This window comes from Zosterops lateralis, assembly GCF_965231275.1.
Source record: "Zosterops lateralis genome assembly, chromosome: 2".
NCBI lineage: Eukaryota > Metazoa > Chordata > Aves > Passeriformes > Zosteropidae > Zosterops > Zosterops lateralis.
In genome coordinates this window covers 86,211,560-86,228,534 of record NC_139763.1, presented here as the reverse complement: position 1 = coordinate 86,228,534, position 16,975 = coordinate 86,211,560, and the positions used below count along the sequence as shown (strand labels likewise).

Genomic DNA, 16,975 nt, shown 5'->3' with positions numbered 1-16,975 from the left:
TGTAAGAAGAGACCGGGTAAAATCTACAGGAACACAGGAGATTCCTAGTTTTAAAGCCTATAGTTAAATGTCTCTGCTACAGCCATGCTTTATTTTGATGCTTCTATATGCCTTTTCAGCATTTTTAAAGGGATCAGATATAAGGTATTTAGTTCACTGCGTCTTCTAATGCCGGGTGTGTGAGGCTTATTTTCATGGCTAAGCAGTTTGCTGAGCTCTGTCTACACTGGTTCTCTGCTTGCAAAATCTCCTTCTTTTCTCAGCTCCTGGCCTATTTTAACCCTTCTTGTAGTAAGACATTATAGCCTGTGGTTTTCTCTTTAATAATTCATGCCTCCATCCCTTCCAGTGGTCTTTAAGCTCTGCAGTCTTCAGTTAGCATCAAGAGCTGAGTTTATTCTGAACTGACAAGGGAATTTTCAATTTCTTAAAAACCATTCCTTGTCAACAGTAGCAGCTAAATATTTCATGTCTTCATGTCCCAGGGAGCCTCAGGGACCTGGCAGAAAAGACCCTTCTATCTGCTGTAAATGATGAAAAGCTGTTTCCTGAGCTGGATTTTATTTTTTAATTAAACTTCAGTATGTTTCTCTTTAACAGGAGTAGTTTATCTGCCAATGCCAGTACAGGTTAATCTAAAAATGGTTCCTGTCATTTTATGAAAGAAAAAAAAAAGAGTCTTCAGCTGATATATTCTCATTTCAGAAGTGTTTGAACATGACATTGGTTTATATAGGAGCTACATAACCTGGAAGTAAATAATTTTTAAAGCCTGATTACACAATGGTCTTGTGCTAACTGACCCTGAAATTCACATAAAAAAGAAACTATGTCTGTAAGATGAGAAACATATTACAAGGTGGCCTTTAACCATCAAAACTTTGCCTCTATAGAAAGCAGAACAACTTTTAAAGTCATAATTTCAGCTTGTTCATAAATTACTGTCAGTGGGAGCCAGTTGCAAGGAAGCAAGAATAATCTTTTCAAATTAGGGGGAAAAAACAAGAACAGATTCCATATGGGAGCATGGAAATTATCTAGGTAGTTACAAAAAGGAAACCCCATTGACATCTTTTGTGCCTGAATAACAGTACTTAGCCCTCCAGCTATGATCTATATTTTCATATGAGAGGACAAAATTCTTGCAATCAGGCAAACAACAAGTGGCACAAAGGTTTCAAAGGACACTGTCCTAAACTGGCACTATTTTACAAGTTGGCCAGTGCCACACAAAACTGATTTCTGGACTGTAACAGATTTCTCTTCTCCACCATCCAGCAGTAAACCAATCATCAACATGAGATTTCTTTTTCTCTCTTCTTTTTTTCTCTCCACCTTGAAGCAGCAGGACTTAAAAGCCCAGCATGATGGTAGCTGCAACCAATTTGCAATTTGATGCAATTCAAGATTCTTGTTTTCCTGCTGTCGCTAATTTTGGCACCACATCCTCCAATCAGTATTTCCTATGTTAATTTGATTCAGGTCTAAAATTGTACTGGGCCAAATTAGGATGAGGGGAAGAAAAGAAAAAAAACCTGTGATTAGCTAAGATGTAGTAAGGAGCACGGCATATAGTCCCTGGCATAGAGAGACATGAACATAACAAAACCTGCCTTCCCAGGAATCTGTGCCTTCCCACTGACTGGGAACTCTGAAAGAAGTCTGTTCTTTGGCTGGGACATCTTTGAAAACCTTACTCCCAGAAATCTATGAGTTAGAGCAGTCAAGTGTTTCCTTCTCTCTTTATAGGGTAATTCTTTTATTATCTGGTCAATTTTATACCATAAACTATGTAGAAATGTAATGTCCTGGAGCCCTTACCTCTTTGTCAGACCTGCTGGGATAGCACACAAAGGTGTGCAGACAAGGGTGAAGCTGTAGGCTTTCATTCTGTAAAAACAAAACCAAACCACTGTCTCACCTGAGAAATGTCCATAACAGAGTCACAGCTGAGAGGCCGAGCAGATGTCAAGTCATTGGAACCCAACACAGTTGAGATGATCCCATTCTGATCAATCCGCCTGATCATGGTGCCATCCACAAAGTAAATCAGCCCAAACTTGTCCACGGTGATGCCTGAAGAAGAACAAAGAAAGACAGTCAGAAAAGTGATGGCAGCCCAACATAAGGAGCAACGTATTTTATGGCATTCCAAAGGGATGAGAGGAGAGTTGGGCATGTGGGAATCCTGGTTATCAAGAGCTTTGAACTGGCACTATTCCATGGAAGGCACTTTCAAGTGGCACAAAATGCAATTCAGAAATCTCTGCTCACTCCTGGAAAAGGGCATGGCATTCGGTGAACTGCTGAAATGAAAAGGTTTTCTAATAACTTCATGTCTTGCATGTTCAGAGATCTGGTTTTATTGCTCATGGTATGAATGGTAAGCCATGCACGTACAAGCGTTACACTGATGAATCTTTCAAAAATGGCCATGAAAAAGGGCTGTGAAAGGTCCACCAGGTCAATCAAATTCCAGATAGATAAATGAGAAAGGGTCTTCCCTAGGATAATCCTACTAACATACAGTGTTTCACCTGATTCTGAACTCTGCTAGTGATCAATTTCATTGTCCAAACCTCCTTTGTAGACACATTCCTGTCAGTGGATTTGAGGTCTGCTGACAGCAGTTACAGGCTGCTGATCTCATTTCTTACCCTGCAGATATGTGCCATTTCACCTCCCCCTAAGCGTAATTTCTCAAGTATTTGTTATGTTAGCACAACCTCCTTTAATCCTCTTTATCCTATGCTAGCTACCCTCTGCATCTTCCATCAGAGGATTTCATAGTGCTTTACACTTTCTAATTAGACCTCATAACAGTCTATGAGTGTGATCATTCTAATTTTACATATCAGAAAATTAACAGATAATGCAATTCTCACAAGGTCACAGAGAAAGGTCATGACTGAGGCAGAAATAAGAAGTTAGGGGCTCTACTCACCTCTCCTTTGTGCAAGTATAAATTAAAATAACTCCACAGATACTAATGAAGTCATTCACCTCATCTATCCTACAGAGGCAGAATGTCACTCAGCATAATGTTTGAGTGTGTTAAAGACACTAAAAGCTTGTAAAGGAACAGAAAAAGAATGTAGAGGCCTGTATTATCTTTTTCTGTGCAAGTGAAAATTCTGCTTGAAATATATGAATATTAGGATCTTCCTGTTTGGTTTCTTTTGCTTGCAGGGTTAACAATCACTTGGCAAAAAGCAGACATCTGTGCTGTGCATCTAAACAGGTATCTGAAACTATTCCAATCAGTGGAGAGAGAAATCTACTTTGAGAGTGCAATTTGTATCACCCTAAAGCCCATATCCCCAAGAGATTATACAAATCCTGCTGGAAATACCTTTTCCTCTCATTTGACTATAAAAGAAGGCTACAGCAAATATCTCTAAAGAAAACATTTATATTGTAGGCAGATTAAATTAGTGAGCTGAATCCTCACTAGACTGTCTCTTTGGCTGTCATCTTGGTGACAGAAATGATGGAAATTCTGTTTCAGACAGAAAGCTTTGAGAATGTTTGAGGAGTGATCATGTCTTGTGTTCCTCCAAAGTGCTGTTTTGCAGCCAGATCCCCTTATTTGAAACACTTACCCTCAGTCTGCATCCACTGTGAGCTCTGCTGTGAAGCGCAGATGCAGCAGTTCACAGATCAAAAATTCTAGATTTTCATAGAGCAGGGACTAATCCTCTGATTGCTTTGGCAACTAAAATCATGGCCTTCAGCCAGCACTGTAAGTATTGCATGGACTGGAAGCCACAGAGGTAGGTGATACGTGGAAAAACATAGGAGATTTGATTATAAGGAAACCCACGGAAGATAATCTGGCCTGGCAGAAAAACATCAGGACTAAGCCATTGTTTGAGAGAAAGAACAAACTTCTCCATTGAGCTGAGGTAAAGGAAGGGATTCAGACATGGTTGCAACCTGTTGATTCAGAGTTAATTAGGAGTCAGAAAACTGGTGTTTCAGATCACTGAGCTGAATGGGAACTGTGTGTTATTGCCAGGAGGCAAAGCCAGCATTTTCGTTACTTCTTCACAGCATCATCCTGTTTGAAGGGCATCACTTTGACCTGGCTCAGATATTTGACCATCAGAGAAGTGTGGTTTCAGAACAGCCTCTACTGCAGTGATGAAAAAAATTACTTGCTGCTTTCAAGATGAAGTTCATTAATTTTGGAGGGGATTATATAGCAGGATTTCTGAGATAATGGATGACAGGACTGGATGACCTAAAATATTGCTTCTAGCCCTACACTTTAATACTTGTGTTCAATTCATGCCAAGGACTCATCTTTACAGAACCATGAAATGAGAGCCTCCAAGAGGAGCACAAGGTAACTGCTGAACATCTGAATTTACTGAGGGTGGTGAGGCACTGGCAAAAGTTTCTCAAAGAAACTGGCTGCCCCATCCCTGGAAATGTTCAAGGACATGTTGGATGGCTTTTGAGCAACTTGGTCTAGTGGAAGGTGTCCCTGCCCAGGGTGAGTAGGAACTAGATGGTCTTTATGGTCCCTGCCAATCCAAACCATTCTGTGATCTGATGAATGCTATGGAAGAAGCCACAGTAGTGGTGACCATTTATTCTTACTACACAATATAAACACATCATTTTTATTTTAGCACTTTGTTAAATGCTTGCAGAAGGATCTGATGGAATAAGCATCAATATCTCACTGGCATCCATGGCTTTCAGGAAGCTATCTTCACCTGCCATGAGATTTGTCAGCACTATGCCCTCTTCAATGAGTCATCCAGAATACTGGCACATGTCACCTGTCACTGGCATCTGCTGTTGAAGGTCTCTGCTCCTCCTAATTATTTTGCCTACTGAGTGTCAAGTTCTTTTATGTTAGCTGGCATTTGCTTAAAAGCCAGGAACACAACTGAGTTCTTTAAGCAATATAGTAGATGTGCTTTTTTTGGAAGAGGCATGATAGAAGGTTTAGTTGATCTTAATTGGCTTTTGTCAAACAAGAGTCTCTTACCCATTCCTTGGTTCTCAACAAGTATTTTGCCTGTCCATTAGTCTATGTGACAAGCCAAAAGCCAGTGAAGGGTGGCAGGCTGGATAATGTGATTTTCAATGAGGCAGAATTTTCTCCCTTAGCTAGTTCCATATGTATTGGATTGGACTTATCAGCAGCGTCTGCTGGCAGTGGCTTGCTGTGTGCAGTGCTGGGGTTTGATGGCTGGTCTGATTACCCAGTTACAGTAATAATAACCTGCATGCACTTCGGCCCTCAAGCCAGTTCTGATCAGCTGATAGAGCACAACTTTATTTTGCATTCCAGCTTAGACAAAGAGCTTGCACACCCGAGTAAGTTGAAGTGGGATAGCAAAGTTACCACTTATCACCCTGCTCCAGGGCAGTGGTATGTGTTTGTGTTCTTATCACTGAGCACTTCTCTGCTTATCCCTCTTTCATTGAGGCTAAGCAATCTCAATTGCCTCACATTTCCTGAGATGTTCTGTGGGGCAGCAGAGTCTGCAGCCTGTCAAAGCCCCAAATTCCCACTTGCACACGTTCCTTAAACGACAACTGCTCCAATTCATTCCTGATTTTGCTGATTGTCTTGGAATCAAAACTAATTATGGAGAAGAGCCCTGCTATCCCACACACAAGTGTCTTTGGATGGATGACTTCCGTGAAAAGGGAAAGAAGCATCTCATGGATGCTTTGCAGCAGATTGTAGAGGTTAGGTTGGACCTTTCTGTTTCCTTTCTGATATAGGCACAGTTCCAGTGCTGGGAGCTGGCTCCTGCAAATAGGCACAGAAATGGGTAATTCGCATGTTATGTGCGCTAAGCCCAAGGCCTTGGCTCGCTTTGGTGGAAGGCTCCTCTCTCATGTTTCCATAGGAACATAAGGGAATTAGAGCCTTTCAGCATACAGCTCGAAGTTCAGCCTCACAGTTACTGAGAGGAAACAGCTGCTGCCACTACCCAGGTAGTGTTGCAGATCCAAACCTTAAGTTCTGAGATATGAAACACATACGCTATGAAATCATGCTGGCTCCCCTTGCATAAGCAGACATCTCTTACAAAACAAGAGCTTGTAGCACCATGTGCATCACACCACTGAGCTGTGCTGATAGGAAGTTGTGACATGATGACATTTGCTTGAAATGTCAGGACCTTGTAGCATGAAGAGGTGACAGCACGTTATGCTGCAAATAGCTACCAGATCATGGTGAGTTTCTTTTAGAAGACAAACCACTAAAAGTGATTGCATGGTGCACATAGCTCCAGTTAGGAAAAGAAAAAGGAGAAAAAAACCCTTCGAACTGAAAAACAAGATGCTTAAAAGAAATCCAAATTTGGACCTTTCTTGTCTGACTGGATGCTGAATGACTGAGTAATAAAATGGCAGATAAAAATCAGTGTCAATAAGTACAGAGGAATTCACAGGGGAAAGGGAAAGCCTAACTACCCATTTATATTGACAATCTGAAAAAGAGCGCACAGGGAAAAGATTCTGGAATTCCTGTGAAAAGTTTTCTGCTAAGGTCAGTTTTGTGCTATGCAGTGGTCAAGAAGGGATCTATAAGACACCAAAGAATTAGCAAAGACACAGAAAAAAGAAAACAGTGGTTGGCCTCAAAAGGACCATTCTTTTTCATGATCTAGCTAGAGAAATTGTGGAAATTATTAGCACGGGATGCTTGGAAGAACAAAACTAGGTGTTCAGAAAGGTTTCCAAGCCAATTGATGCTGGTATAAAAGCACAGGTCTGGTGCAACCTTTTCAGAAAGTCCCCTGAATGCTGCTGACTAGCATCTGGAGTGCTAGCACAGAAGACCACATTGCCCCTGTCCTTAAGTGTCTCTTCTGGCCAGAGTAAGGGACAAGAAATTTTGTTCAGTCAGCCTCTGGTCTTCCCCAAAATGGTCCTATTATTATCTGACCATAGAAATGTTAACAGATTGTAGAGGGTTGGTTTCCTCAATTAATTCTCTCAAACTCTTCAACACTTAGCGAACAACTGAGATTTTGTTTACACATTCAGCAGGGCAGAGTGAAAGAACCAATCTGTCCCCAAATTAATTACTTCATTTTGCATTGGTGTTACGGTGCTAAATGAATGAGATGCCCCCTCCCTCCCCATGTGCCTTCTGAAACCTTTTTTCTATTGTGTCAGACTTGTCACTGCAATCTCTCTTAATTGCAGGCTCCTTGGTAATTTCTCTGCCAAAACATTTTCCCGAGAAGAACCAATGGTGAGTACGCAGATGAAAATAAATGCTCTGACAAGCTGGAGTTTTAATTTTTCTTTAGATTGCTTGTAGAAGAGGATCATTATTAGCAGATGATAATTAGGAAGTGGTAACACTTTAATTTGCAAGGATATATTGAAATTCATTAGCATCTGAAAGCTTAGCTGTGCTCTGTGGCAAATGAAATGGACGGATCAGACTGGTTCCTAATAGCTATGATAAATACCCTGACCAAACCACTGCCACCCCTATTTCATCTGTGGATCTATCTGTCCTGTGTTTCTATAACCTACCTTTATTAAACAAGCTAATGATGGATAATATGTGAAATTTCTGCAGGGTTTTACCCCTCCCAATGTCTTTTCTAAGCTGATGATCTAAAAGGAATTCTTCTTCCTTCACTGGAGTGAGACAAGAATCTCTGTCCAGAAAGTACTTCAGAGAAATGCACTGACAGGACAAGAGATAATGGTTCTGAACTAAACCAAGGTGGATTTAGATTATATATTGGAAAGAAATCCTTTTCTGTGAAGGTGGTCTGTGAAGGTGGTGAGGCCCTGGCACAGGTGGCCCAGAGAAGCTGTGGCTGCCCCATCCCTGGAAGGGTTCAAGGCCAGGTTGGATGGGGGTCTGAGCAACCTGATTCAGTGAAAGGTGTCCCTGCCCACGGCAGTGGAGCTGGAACTGGATGGTCTTTGAAGGTCCTTCCAACCCAAAGCATTCTATAATTCTATGAAATTATCCCCTCTGAACTGAAGGGAGCTGAGGTGAGAACTGAAGGAAGTGATCAAAACAATGGGTAAAAGCCAGCTGCTCAGAATGTGCAGAACCATTCTGAACAGTGTTTGCTGCAGTGTGGACCTCATTCTTCAGGTTATCAGATCTGGGAGAAGATCAGCACCCCAAGAATGTGGTTCATCCCACCTTGAACACGTGCATTGTCACAGAATGAACCATCTTCATGGTTCTAGTTTCTTTCTTCAGGGTACTAGTTTCTTTCCACTGAGAAGAGACCCCAAAATACCTACTTAGACCAGATGCTTGACTGGTCCAAGAGGCTAAAGGTATATGCAAAGGGATATGCTGACAGCTCATGACTATTTATTCAGTCTTAATGAATTGCTGGTTTTTATCTCATATTGAATATGAGATTTATCTCATATTGAATATCCCTCAATATTCTCCATCAAGCTGTAAATATCAGCTAACTAAAACATCATGAAAAGCAAGATATTTATTCCTTAGATTTTTGAAAAAGTGAAAGATGCCTTAAAATAAAGAAATCCTATTTGGCATGAAGCAATTAGGTTCAGAGAAAAAAAAAAATCTTTCGGCCTAAAAAGTAGAGTCATTTGAAGAGCAATGATTTGAAAAACTGACTGTCCCAGTCCTTCCCTGGCCAGCTGATATCTCCTAGAGCTACAGAATAGTTTTATAATTTCCTCTGACTATTCACTTATGAGTGTTTATTTGCCTGCCAAGACACAGAAGCAGAGGGTCACTTGAGATCTACTGGTTACTTATACAATAAATAAATTTTATTTTGAACTATTATGAAATACATGAGGGAAGAGCATTTGCTGGATTTTTCTGCTAGGATCAACTCCTGTGAAGGTATAAACAATGGTGACATTATATTGTCAGCATGAGTTTTCACTGTTCATCATTTACTGAGGGGATTGGGGAGTGAGTCACACCTGCCACAGCCATTGTCTCAGCAGAATTTGCAAAGTCAGGTTAGAATCAGCTCAGGAAACACTGTTTAGGAACTTTCTATTGGCAGTGAAGGCTTTCTGCATTATTATTTTCTTGTTGTCATTTTGCTTCATGTCATTTCTTCTTTCACCCTCAATTTACTTCTGTTTTGTGAAATTTTGGAGCTGTGGGGGATGAATGCATGAATTTTGCTGTTATATGATTGAGGTGGAAGAATGGCCTCCTGAGAGCTTCAGCTGCCAACAAGAAGGATTTCAGTGCTGAAAACTTTGAACTCCAGAGCTGTTTGCTATAGCAAAGCAGAAACATAAGTCATCTAAACTGTGTACCATTCAGCCATGGATGGAAATGAGTAATATCCCTCTTATCTTGTACAAGGGAGAACAGAGGACCAACAAAAGAGGTGGGGTATTTTTTTTTGCACTGATTGAACTTCAAAAGGTGCAGAAAATTGGATTACAGATTTCTGGATTCCCTGATCTCATGATTCATCTGCTGGACTGCCTGAATCTCTCTGCCCAAGCCACTTCATTTTCTTTTCAGTTGGCCTTCTCATTTCAGTGGGATGAATTCTACACTGCAAACTGACCATCAGTAGCTGTTCCTTTACTATACCTGTGCTTCTGGCAATACTTTAGCCCAATATACTGGCTAACTCATTGAATTCTGGATATACTGGCTAACTCATGGAATTCTGGAATGCTTGGAAACTACGCTGGACTCTTTGAATATTACAGGGGTAGAAGTCTGTTTTTTGATGCTTTTTGGCAAAAAAAAAAAAAAAAAAAAAAAAGGCCCTTCAGAGTATATTTTTCTGCATCCTTGCCAGGAAACAACTAGCCGACACATTAAAAAAAAAAAAAAAAAAAAAAAAAAAAAAAAAAAAAAAAAAAAAAATCATCACAGCCAGACCTGACACAAAAGCTCATTAAATCAGTTTGGGTTTCTTGGATTCAGTAACAATGTCATCTCTATGCCATGAAAAATAACTTCCTGAGAATCACAGAATCACTGAAAGATTTGGGTTGGAGGGGACCTTAAAATCATTTAGTTCCATACCCTCACCATGGGCTGAGACTCCTTCTACTAGACCAGGTAGATCAAAGCCCCATCTAACCTGTCCTTGAACACTTACAGGGATGGGACAGCTGCAACTTCTTTGGAAATCTTATCTGCCCTGAGTGAAATAACTTTCCATAAAATCTCAGAATGGTTTGGGTTGGAAGAGGCCTTTGAAAGTCATCTAGTCCAAACCTGCTGCCATGGGCAGGAGCACTCGTTGAAGGATCCCCAGGTTTTGCTGAGGGGTTGCTTTACAAAGAGGTTGGGATAGGCTTGGCCACTGTTGGGGTGAGGAAGGAGAGAAGTACCACTCCCTGATGCAATGAAAAAGAAAACCTGCAGCACACTGATGTCAAAGCCAAGGAACTATAAATAACTCCTTGCACTCTGAAAAGCTGCACAGAAGACGATATGTAAGAAGACGAAAATGCCTCATCTCAAAAAAAATTCTTGCATGAGTGTAGTAATGCACCCCACACACCCAGCAGTTGTTCCCCTACAGGGCAAATTTAAGGCTCACCCCTTAAGGTAAAGAACCCAGAAAGTTCCATGCCCTTCTGACAAGGATTGGCTCAAGGCCAAGAAGGAAGCATCTATTGGATCTTATCACTGCTCTTCAAACCTTGTATCGCTCTCTATTGGCTGCAAGCCAAGTTATCCCTCCTAAAACATTCAGTATTTAAGAAAGAGCACAAAAAGAAAGTAAGGCTTTTCAAGATGTCTTAGCAAGGTGTCTGAGGTTTCTCAAGTTCCTGTGCGCAGTTTATTATTTGTTTTCTGCAACATTTTATAACTTTGTTATTTTTTCATTATTAAACCTTTTGATTTACAAAACATCTTCAAGGAGCAGCCTCTCTAATTATCATAGCCATTTTTCTGCAAGGCTGGACCCTCAGAGTGTAGAATTAAACCCACACATGGGTGTCCTTCTCAGTCCTCTTCACAAACACGATCAAAAATCTGTGTACAAACACTGCCTTCTACCTCATCTCTATCACCTCCACATCATCTCTATCCCTCCATGTGACTCTGTATTTTTTAATTTTAAATTATTTATTTAATTTTACTCCTCCATGTGAGGAGCTATGGGCAGCTGGGAGGAGCATCATCCTCCATCTGCAGAGCTTGTTACCTTGAGATTGCCATACTGAAGTCTTGGCTACACACAGGACTGCATATGTTTGGCTAAACCTGTTTTGAACAATTTAGTTCACAGCCATGAAGGCTGTGTGATGCTTTTATTCTGATTTGACTGTGCTTTTATCACATTTCAGTATGTTGGAACCAGGTGAAATCAAGCTGAATTAGACCACTCCCATATCAAAGTTAGTATTCACTCCCTACAGGATTTAAGCTGGATGCTGTGATATATAATGTCAAACCACCATTTGCATATCTCTGAGCTGTAGGCTAGTTTTGCTGCCCTTTTATACATAAATATAAAAATATATTTATATATAAATATATAAATGTATTTATATATAAATATATAAATATAAATATATAAGCACACACACACACATGCACACACAGAGCAATGCTTATAGGGGTTTTTTTGAATGCTGAGAAAGCCTCAGTGAACTGAATGTTAGTGAATCCTGTCCAGGTTGGGAGGGACCAAGCACTGCTGGTAAGGAGGAGTAGTGGCTCAATGAGTATACAAGTGATAGGTGGATTTATTCCATTGCCCTCTGGACATGTGCCCATCACTGAACCCCTCTGGTCTGGCATTCCTCCCAGCCATGTGAATTTGAAGAACCATGCCATGACCAGCTGAGGGTGAGATACACTCACTTATTTCCAGGAGCAAGCCCTTAGGATGTGTTTCAGAATTGGAGAGGTGAGCAATCTCCAGTGTGACTAAACAAGCTCCTTTCAAAAAGCCCCCTATAAAAAGCCAGTGCAGAAGAAGCAGTCTCACCCCTGGGATTTGTAAGGGTGGCATCAGTGCCTTTGCCTCCGTCTCCGCAGCGGGTATCATCGAATGGGAGGCACTGATCCCCAGTTCCAGCCAAGACCTCCGAGTTCTTCACAATGTCTTTCACTGATGTGGTTGACTTGATTTTATAGATACGTCGGCTGTTGGTGTCTGAGAGGTAGATGGAGCCGGTGATCGGATCTGTGGTCAAGTAATACTTATGAGCTGGGCTGTGGCTGAAAAACAAGGGTATGACATTATTAATTTTTTTGGATGATGTGTTTCCTTACGTCAACAGCAATGCAAACACTTCAGAAAATAACGCACAGGGCAGAAATACTGGGAAAGTGAAGGAGTGCTGTTTTGGACAAGGTTAGTACAGGGTGTGTTACAGCACAGGATTCCAAGCTGCATCCATTTGCAATCACTGTGCCTGGGGTGCTTTCTGGCATGGAGGCAAACAATCGAAGGAAAGGGCCCTCTGGTGTGAGAGAAAACCATGCCAGGAACTACTACAGGTTGAGTCCCAGTGCCTGTGTTTGCTTAATTTACTTGTTACAGACAAAGTACTAGAACTGGTGTTCGTGCAGTGCCAGGAAGTGAAGGTATAACACTGGACAGTAGGGAAATAAAACAAATAATAATGAAAAAAAAAATCTGCCCTCCCAACAAAGAGTAATATAAACTCCAAAAGGAGACTCCCTGTATAAAGCACTTGAAGATCCACCCTGCAAGATCCCTGTATCAAGGCTCATCTGGTGCCCTTGCTGACTCCAGCAAAGACTCTAAAGTTCTGTCCTGCCCTCAGGGAGATTAAGGGAATCCTGCCACTGAATTCGGCTGGACCTCAACGATGAGAGAAAAGAAATAATTCCCTGAGTGGCACATTTTGCCCCAAATAAAGCATGAACTGGTATTAGGCTGAGGAACCTGAACATCAGTCTTGGTTGAACACCCTCTGCTCACTGTTTCCTTGGACACAAGAAAGGGTGGCTGAGAAAATGGGATGAGCAGACAGAATAATATTTTTAGCTCCATGACAGCAACATTAAATGAGCCTGAGACTGAAGAAATTAATAAAATAGAATTCTCTTTATGGAAAGCATCCAATAGGACTGGCCAGAAAAAAAACAACCAGATGGACAAAATTTCAACAATTGTCTTGCAAGGACTTTAACTGTATTTTAACATAGATACTAAAGTTATTAACATCTTTCATTAAATTGTTGACTTCTAGTGTGTATTGAGCTGCATCTCTTCTAAGCCTGAGAAAAACAGGTTAGACTTTTAATATCTGTCCTGAATAGATTTATTTTCCTTCTAAGAAAGCTTAAGTAGTAATTAGGAGAAGTATGAAAAGTATCTACTTTTCTCCAGAACACCATCAAGCTGTCCAAACTCATCAAGTCCAAAGAATTCATAATAAAAATCTAGGCCACAGATCACAATTTTGCACTTAATGGAATTGTTCCAGAAGAAATTGACTAGAAACTTGAGTGTTGATCACAGTTGACTCTATTCCACATATAGAAAATTCCTCTCAACCCCTATGTTAGGAAAATTATCCCCCCTTCACACACAAAAAAATTACTGAGTTATTCCTTTCTTTAAAAAGCATAAACTGGTTCTTCATTCAAATTATTTAATACTATGGGGGTGGGGGAAAAGCACCTTTCTGATTTATTCTGGAATATCCCTTGTGATTTATCCTATTAAAGTCTGAACAGATTTCATCTCCAAAAATGACACTGATTTTTGCTAAATAAAATGCTCTGACCTTCAAGACAGCTCCAGCCTGGCAGTTCAGTCTCCATCTGTATTCCTTCCCAATGACAGCAGCCTGGGAGGGTATTATTTCATTTACCTGCATGTCACTCACACTAAGCAAGTGGCTTCAACCCTGGTGGAAGAAGTTCCCTGTGGGAATCCATCATCCATTTTGATCAGGGCCTTGCATTTTCTGCTGACTGTCCTAACAAAGCCTTGCTGAATGTCAGTAAGCTTTTGAGCTGTTCATAATCTCTATTTTGCATGGGAGGTGGACAAGAGTAGGACAGTTTTAATGGCACTTTGCAATCCTTTACAATCTCTGACTGGCAAGCACAGATAACTTTCCCTGAGTTTTAGAGCAGGCTGTGTGCAGATGGGCAAAGGCAAATGACTTACCCAGGGATGGAGAAAAATGGGGACACAGAGAAATTCCTGCTCCCCTCTCCCAGCAGTATTGTTGTGATTTATTTTTGGATTGCACAGCCTCACTCTGGTGGATTTTATTATTGATTACAATCTTCTGTAAAAAAGAGAGCCCTTAAAACAATTTTCTATTCCCAGCTCTTGTATAGAATAGACACTGAAACAATATGTTGAGAATGGTCAAGCTGGAATTTATTCCCCTGGACTCTGCCAACTGTTTTCAGCACTGCAGAGAGATACTATCACATTCTGCCCTGGCATGAATTGCACAGTATAATACACTGGAGGTGTTTTTTTGTCATTTTGAGATCCTTCAGGGTGAAAGATGCTTAAATAAACATACACTGGACATGTAAAATCTCCCAAGCTGCTTCCTTCCCTTCATCTGTGATTGGTGCATGACAGTGGAGCCAGGAACACTGGGGATTCATTTTTTATTTAAAGCCACAATCGATAGGCAAATCCAAGTGGTAAATTAGACTGGGCTGAACAGCAACCGAAATAAATATGCCTGGAGTGAAGCAGAGAAGACTTTTTTTCCCCGTTCATCCTCTCTTATTTCTCAGCTAGGTAACAGTCCAAAACAAAAGACAAGACTTTTTACTATTCAAAAGACTTGACTGGCTTTGTATTTGTAGTCTTAGAATATTTATCCCTGATACTGGCACTGCCACTACAAGATGACTGTGGAGAAAGAGCTGACTTCCCATTCAGAGTGTTCCTTGAGCTACTGCATTTTTTAAAAAGAAAACCTGAGCAAGGCATTGATATTTTAAACCCCCTGAAGCAATAACACTGAAGTTGCAATGATGGGATGGGCAGGTCCCTAGCCAAGAAGCGATACTTTGATGGGTATTAGTGGGCATGATGATGTAGTCACTGGGAATGAGAACAGCTTCATGGTACTGCAACCCAAAGTGAAATGGAGATGATACTGCTTCCCTGTACACTTGTGACAGTTATGTGCTCAGAAAGCCCAGGGAAATCTTCCAAGTCCACAGTGATCCCACTTGTTTGGGATTGTGTATAGTCTCTTCCATATATCTGCCTTAATCCTTTTATCATTCTCATTGTTTGGACAGGATAGTGCCAGTACCATTTAGGGAGCTCTGCAGGTATGTGAAGAGATTCAGACTCCATTTTAAAGTGTTCGTGCTTTATGGGCACAGGCATAGGGAAGAAACAGGATATAAAGTTGGGTGAGCTGGCAGAGGCATGGGGTTTGGATTGTGGACTGCTTCAGTTGTATTATGATATATGCACAGGCTTTGAACAAAGGCTGGTAGTCTCTCTTTGGTCCCAGAGCCCATGTTTTGGAGGAGTTCTAGGAAGGAACCTCCTGCTCCAGAATGGGAAGCCAGTCTCTAAGAAACAGAGATGAGAAAAGGAAGGTGGTCCCTTTTTTCAGCAGGTTCCTTACAAAACATCAGCATAGCAGATTGCATCTTTTTATTGGCTTCTGTTTAAATGCCAAAGGATTCATATCACCAAGCTTTAGATGGTTACAAAGTGGATGCTCACATCAGAGCTGGCTGCCTTAATTCCCTTTAGAAGCTGTGGAGAGAAATACCAGCTTTTGGGGTAGGACTTGTCTGACTATTTTAAACATTTATCTTAGAAGATGTACTGTATCTTAGTTTCTCAAACACAAGGGCATCTACCACCTCCTCAAAGGACAACTTCTGTTACTGGTAACTGTACAGCTCTGGCTCCTACTGTGGTCAACAGACAGGAGCAGTCACACCACCAAAATTAGCTACCCCCAACCACTGACCTGGATAAACCCCTGGGACTTCTTTGGATCTGATGTCTCTGTTTAAGGACACAAATCCACCTCTCCTTCTGTGCCAGCTCCCCATATTCCCTCTGAGCCTTGCTGGCCATGTACATTTGCTGGTGACTAAAGAACTACCAAATTCCTGCGGCCAGGAGGTTTTTGTTCAGTGAGGCTGTGTTTCCATGGCTCCATGCTAAGCACTCTGAAGCTCAGAACCAGAGGATTTAATTGTAATTTGTGTGAGGTACTGGTTTTTTTTCCCTGGGTGACACTCTATTAATTACCGAAGGAGGGCACACAATGCAGTGAGCTGAATTTACACCTAGTGTTTGCAGTTTGTGTGTGATGCCCAAAGCTCTTCTAGTGTGACACACCGGACAATAAAACTTTATAACAATTCCATAAGCCAAGCCAGAGACTGCAAGGGACTTTTTATCCTAGGGCTTTTTGCTGAGATACCTCTCTTTGTCATTAACTGTGGACGTCTCTCTACAGTGTGAATGGAAACAAGAAAGGAAGAATAAATTTAAGTGTGGCAACTTTTTGTATATTTGCAAGACAGAAATGCCTCACTGCCCTCCATGTTCTTGCAGAGAAGGCATCATGATTTGGTGATGCTTTTTGGCTTAGCTAACACCCCTCATTTACACCTTTGCAGAGTTAGCCCTTGGCTATGCACAGAGAGCTGTAAAGCCAAGCCTCTTAGTGGGTAGCTCCAGAACCTCTGCAGATCAAGCTCACTGCAGCCTACATATTGGGGAGGACTTCCTTTCCCCCGACTGAGGCAGCTTTAGCATTTGGATTTCAGCTTTTCCAAACCACTAAGATTCAGTCCTGTGGATCTCACCATTTGCACCATTGCTGGTCACCGGTGTCAAGCTTAAGACCTTCTGGAGTTCAAAGCACTAGAGCTTTAGCTGAGACTACACCCACTCATTTCCCCGAGGGTCAGGAGCAAAGAGACTTCCTAGCAAGAAGTATTAAAGCAAATGTCACAGAACAGGCATTAACAGATGGGTGACTCCTTCAATGTAGTCATAGATGGGAGTATTTGATCTGGAGCTCCTCACCTGCTTCC

General features: G+C 41.3%; 1 protein-coding gene across 1 annotated transcript in view; it reads right to left on the bottom strand.

Moving 5' to 3' along the window:
• TENM4 (teneurin transmembrane protein 4) overlaps positions 1–16,975 on the bottom strand; it is a gene marked incomplete at its 5' end in the record, with an annotated part of 340,098 nt that overhangs the window by 41,350 nt on the left and 281,773 nt on the right. The window contains 2 exons of the mRNA XM_083855254.1: positions 1,922–2,076; positions 11,931–12,163. Of these exons, the coding sequence (XP_083711380.1) occupies positions 1,922–2,076; positions 11,931–12,163 (388 nt within the window). The remainder of the gene's footprint in view (positions 1–1,921; positions 2,077–11,930; positions 12,164–16,975) is intronic.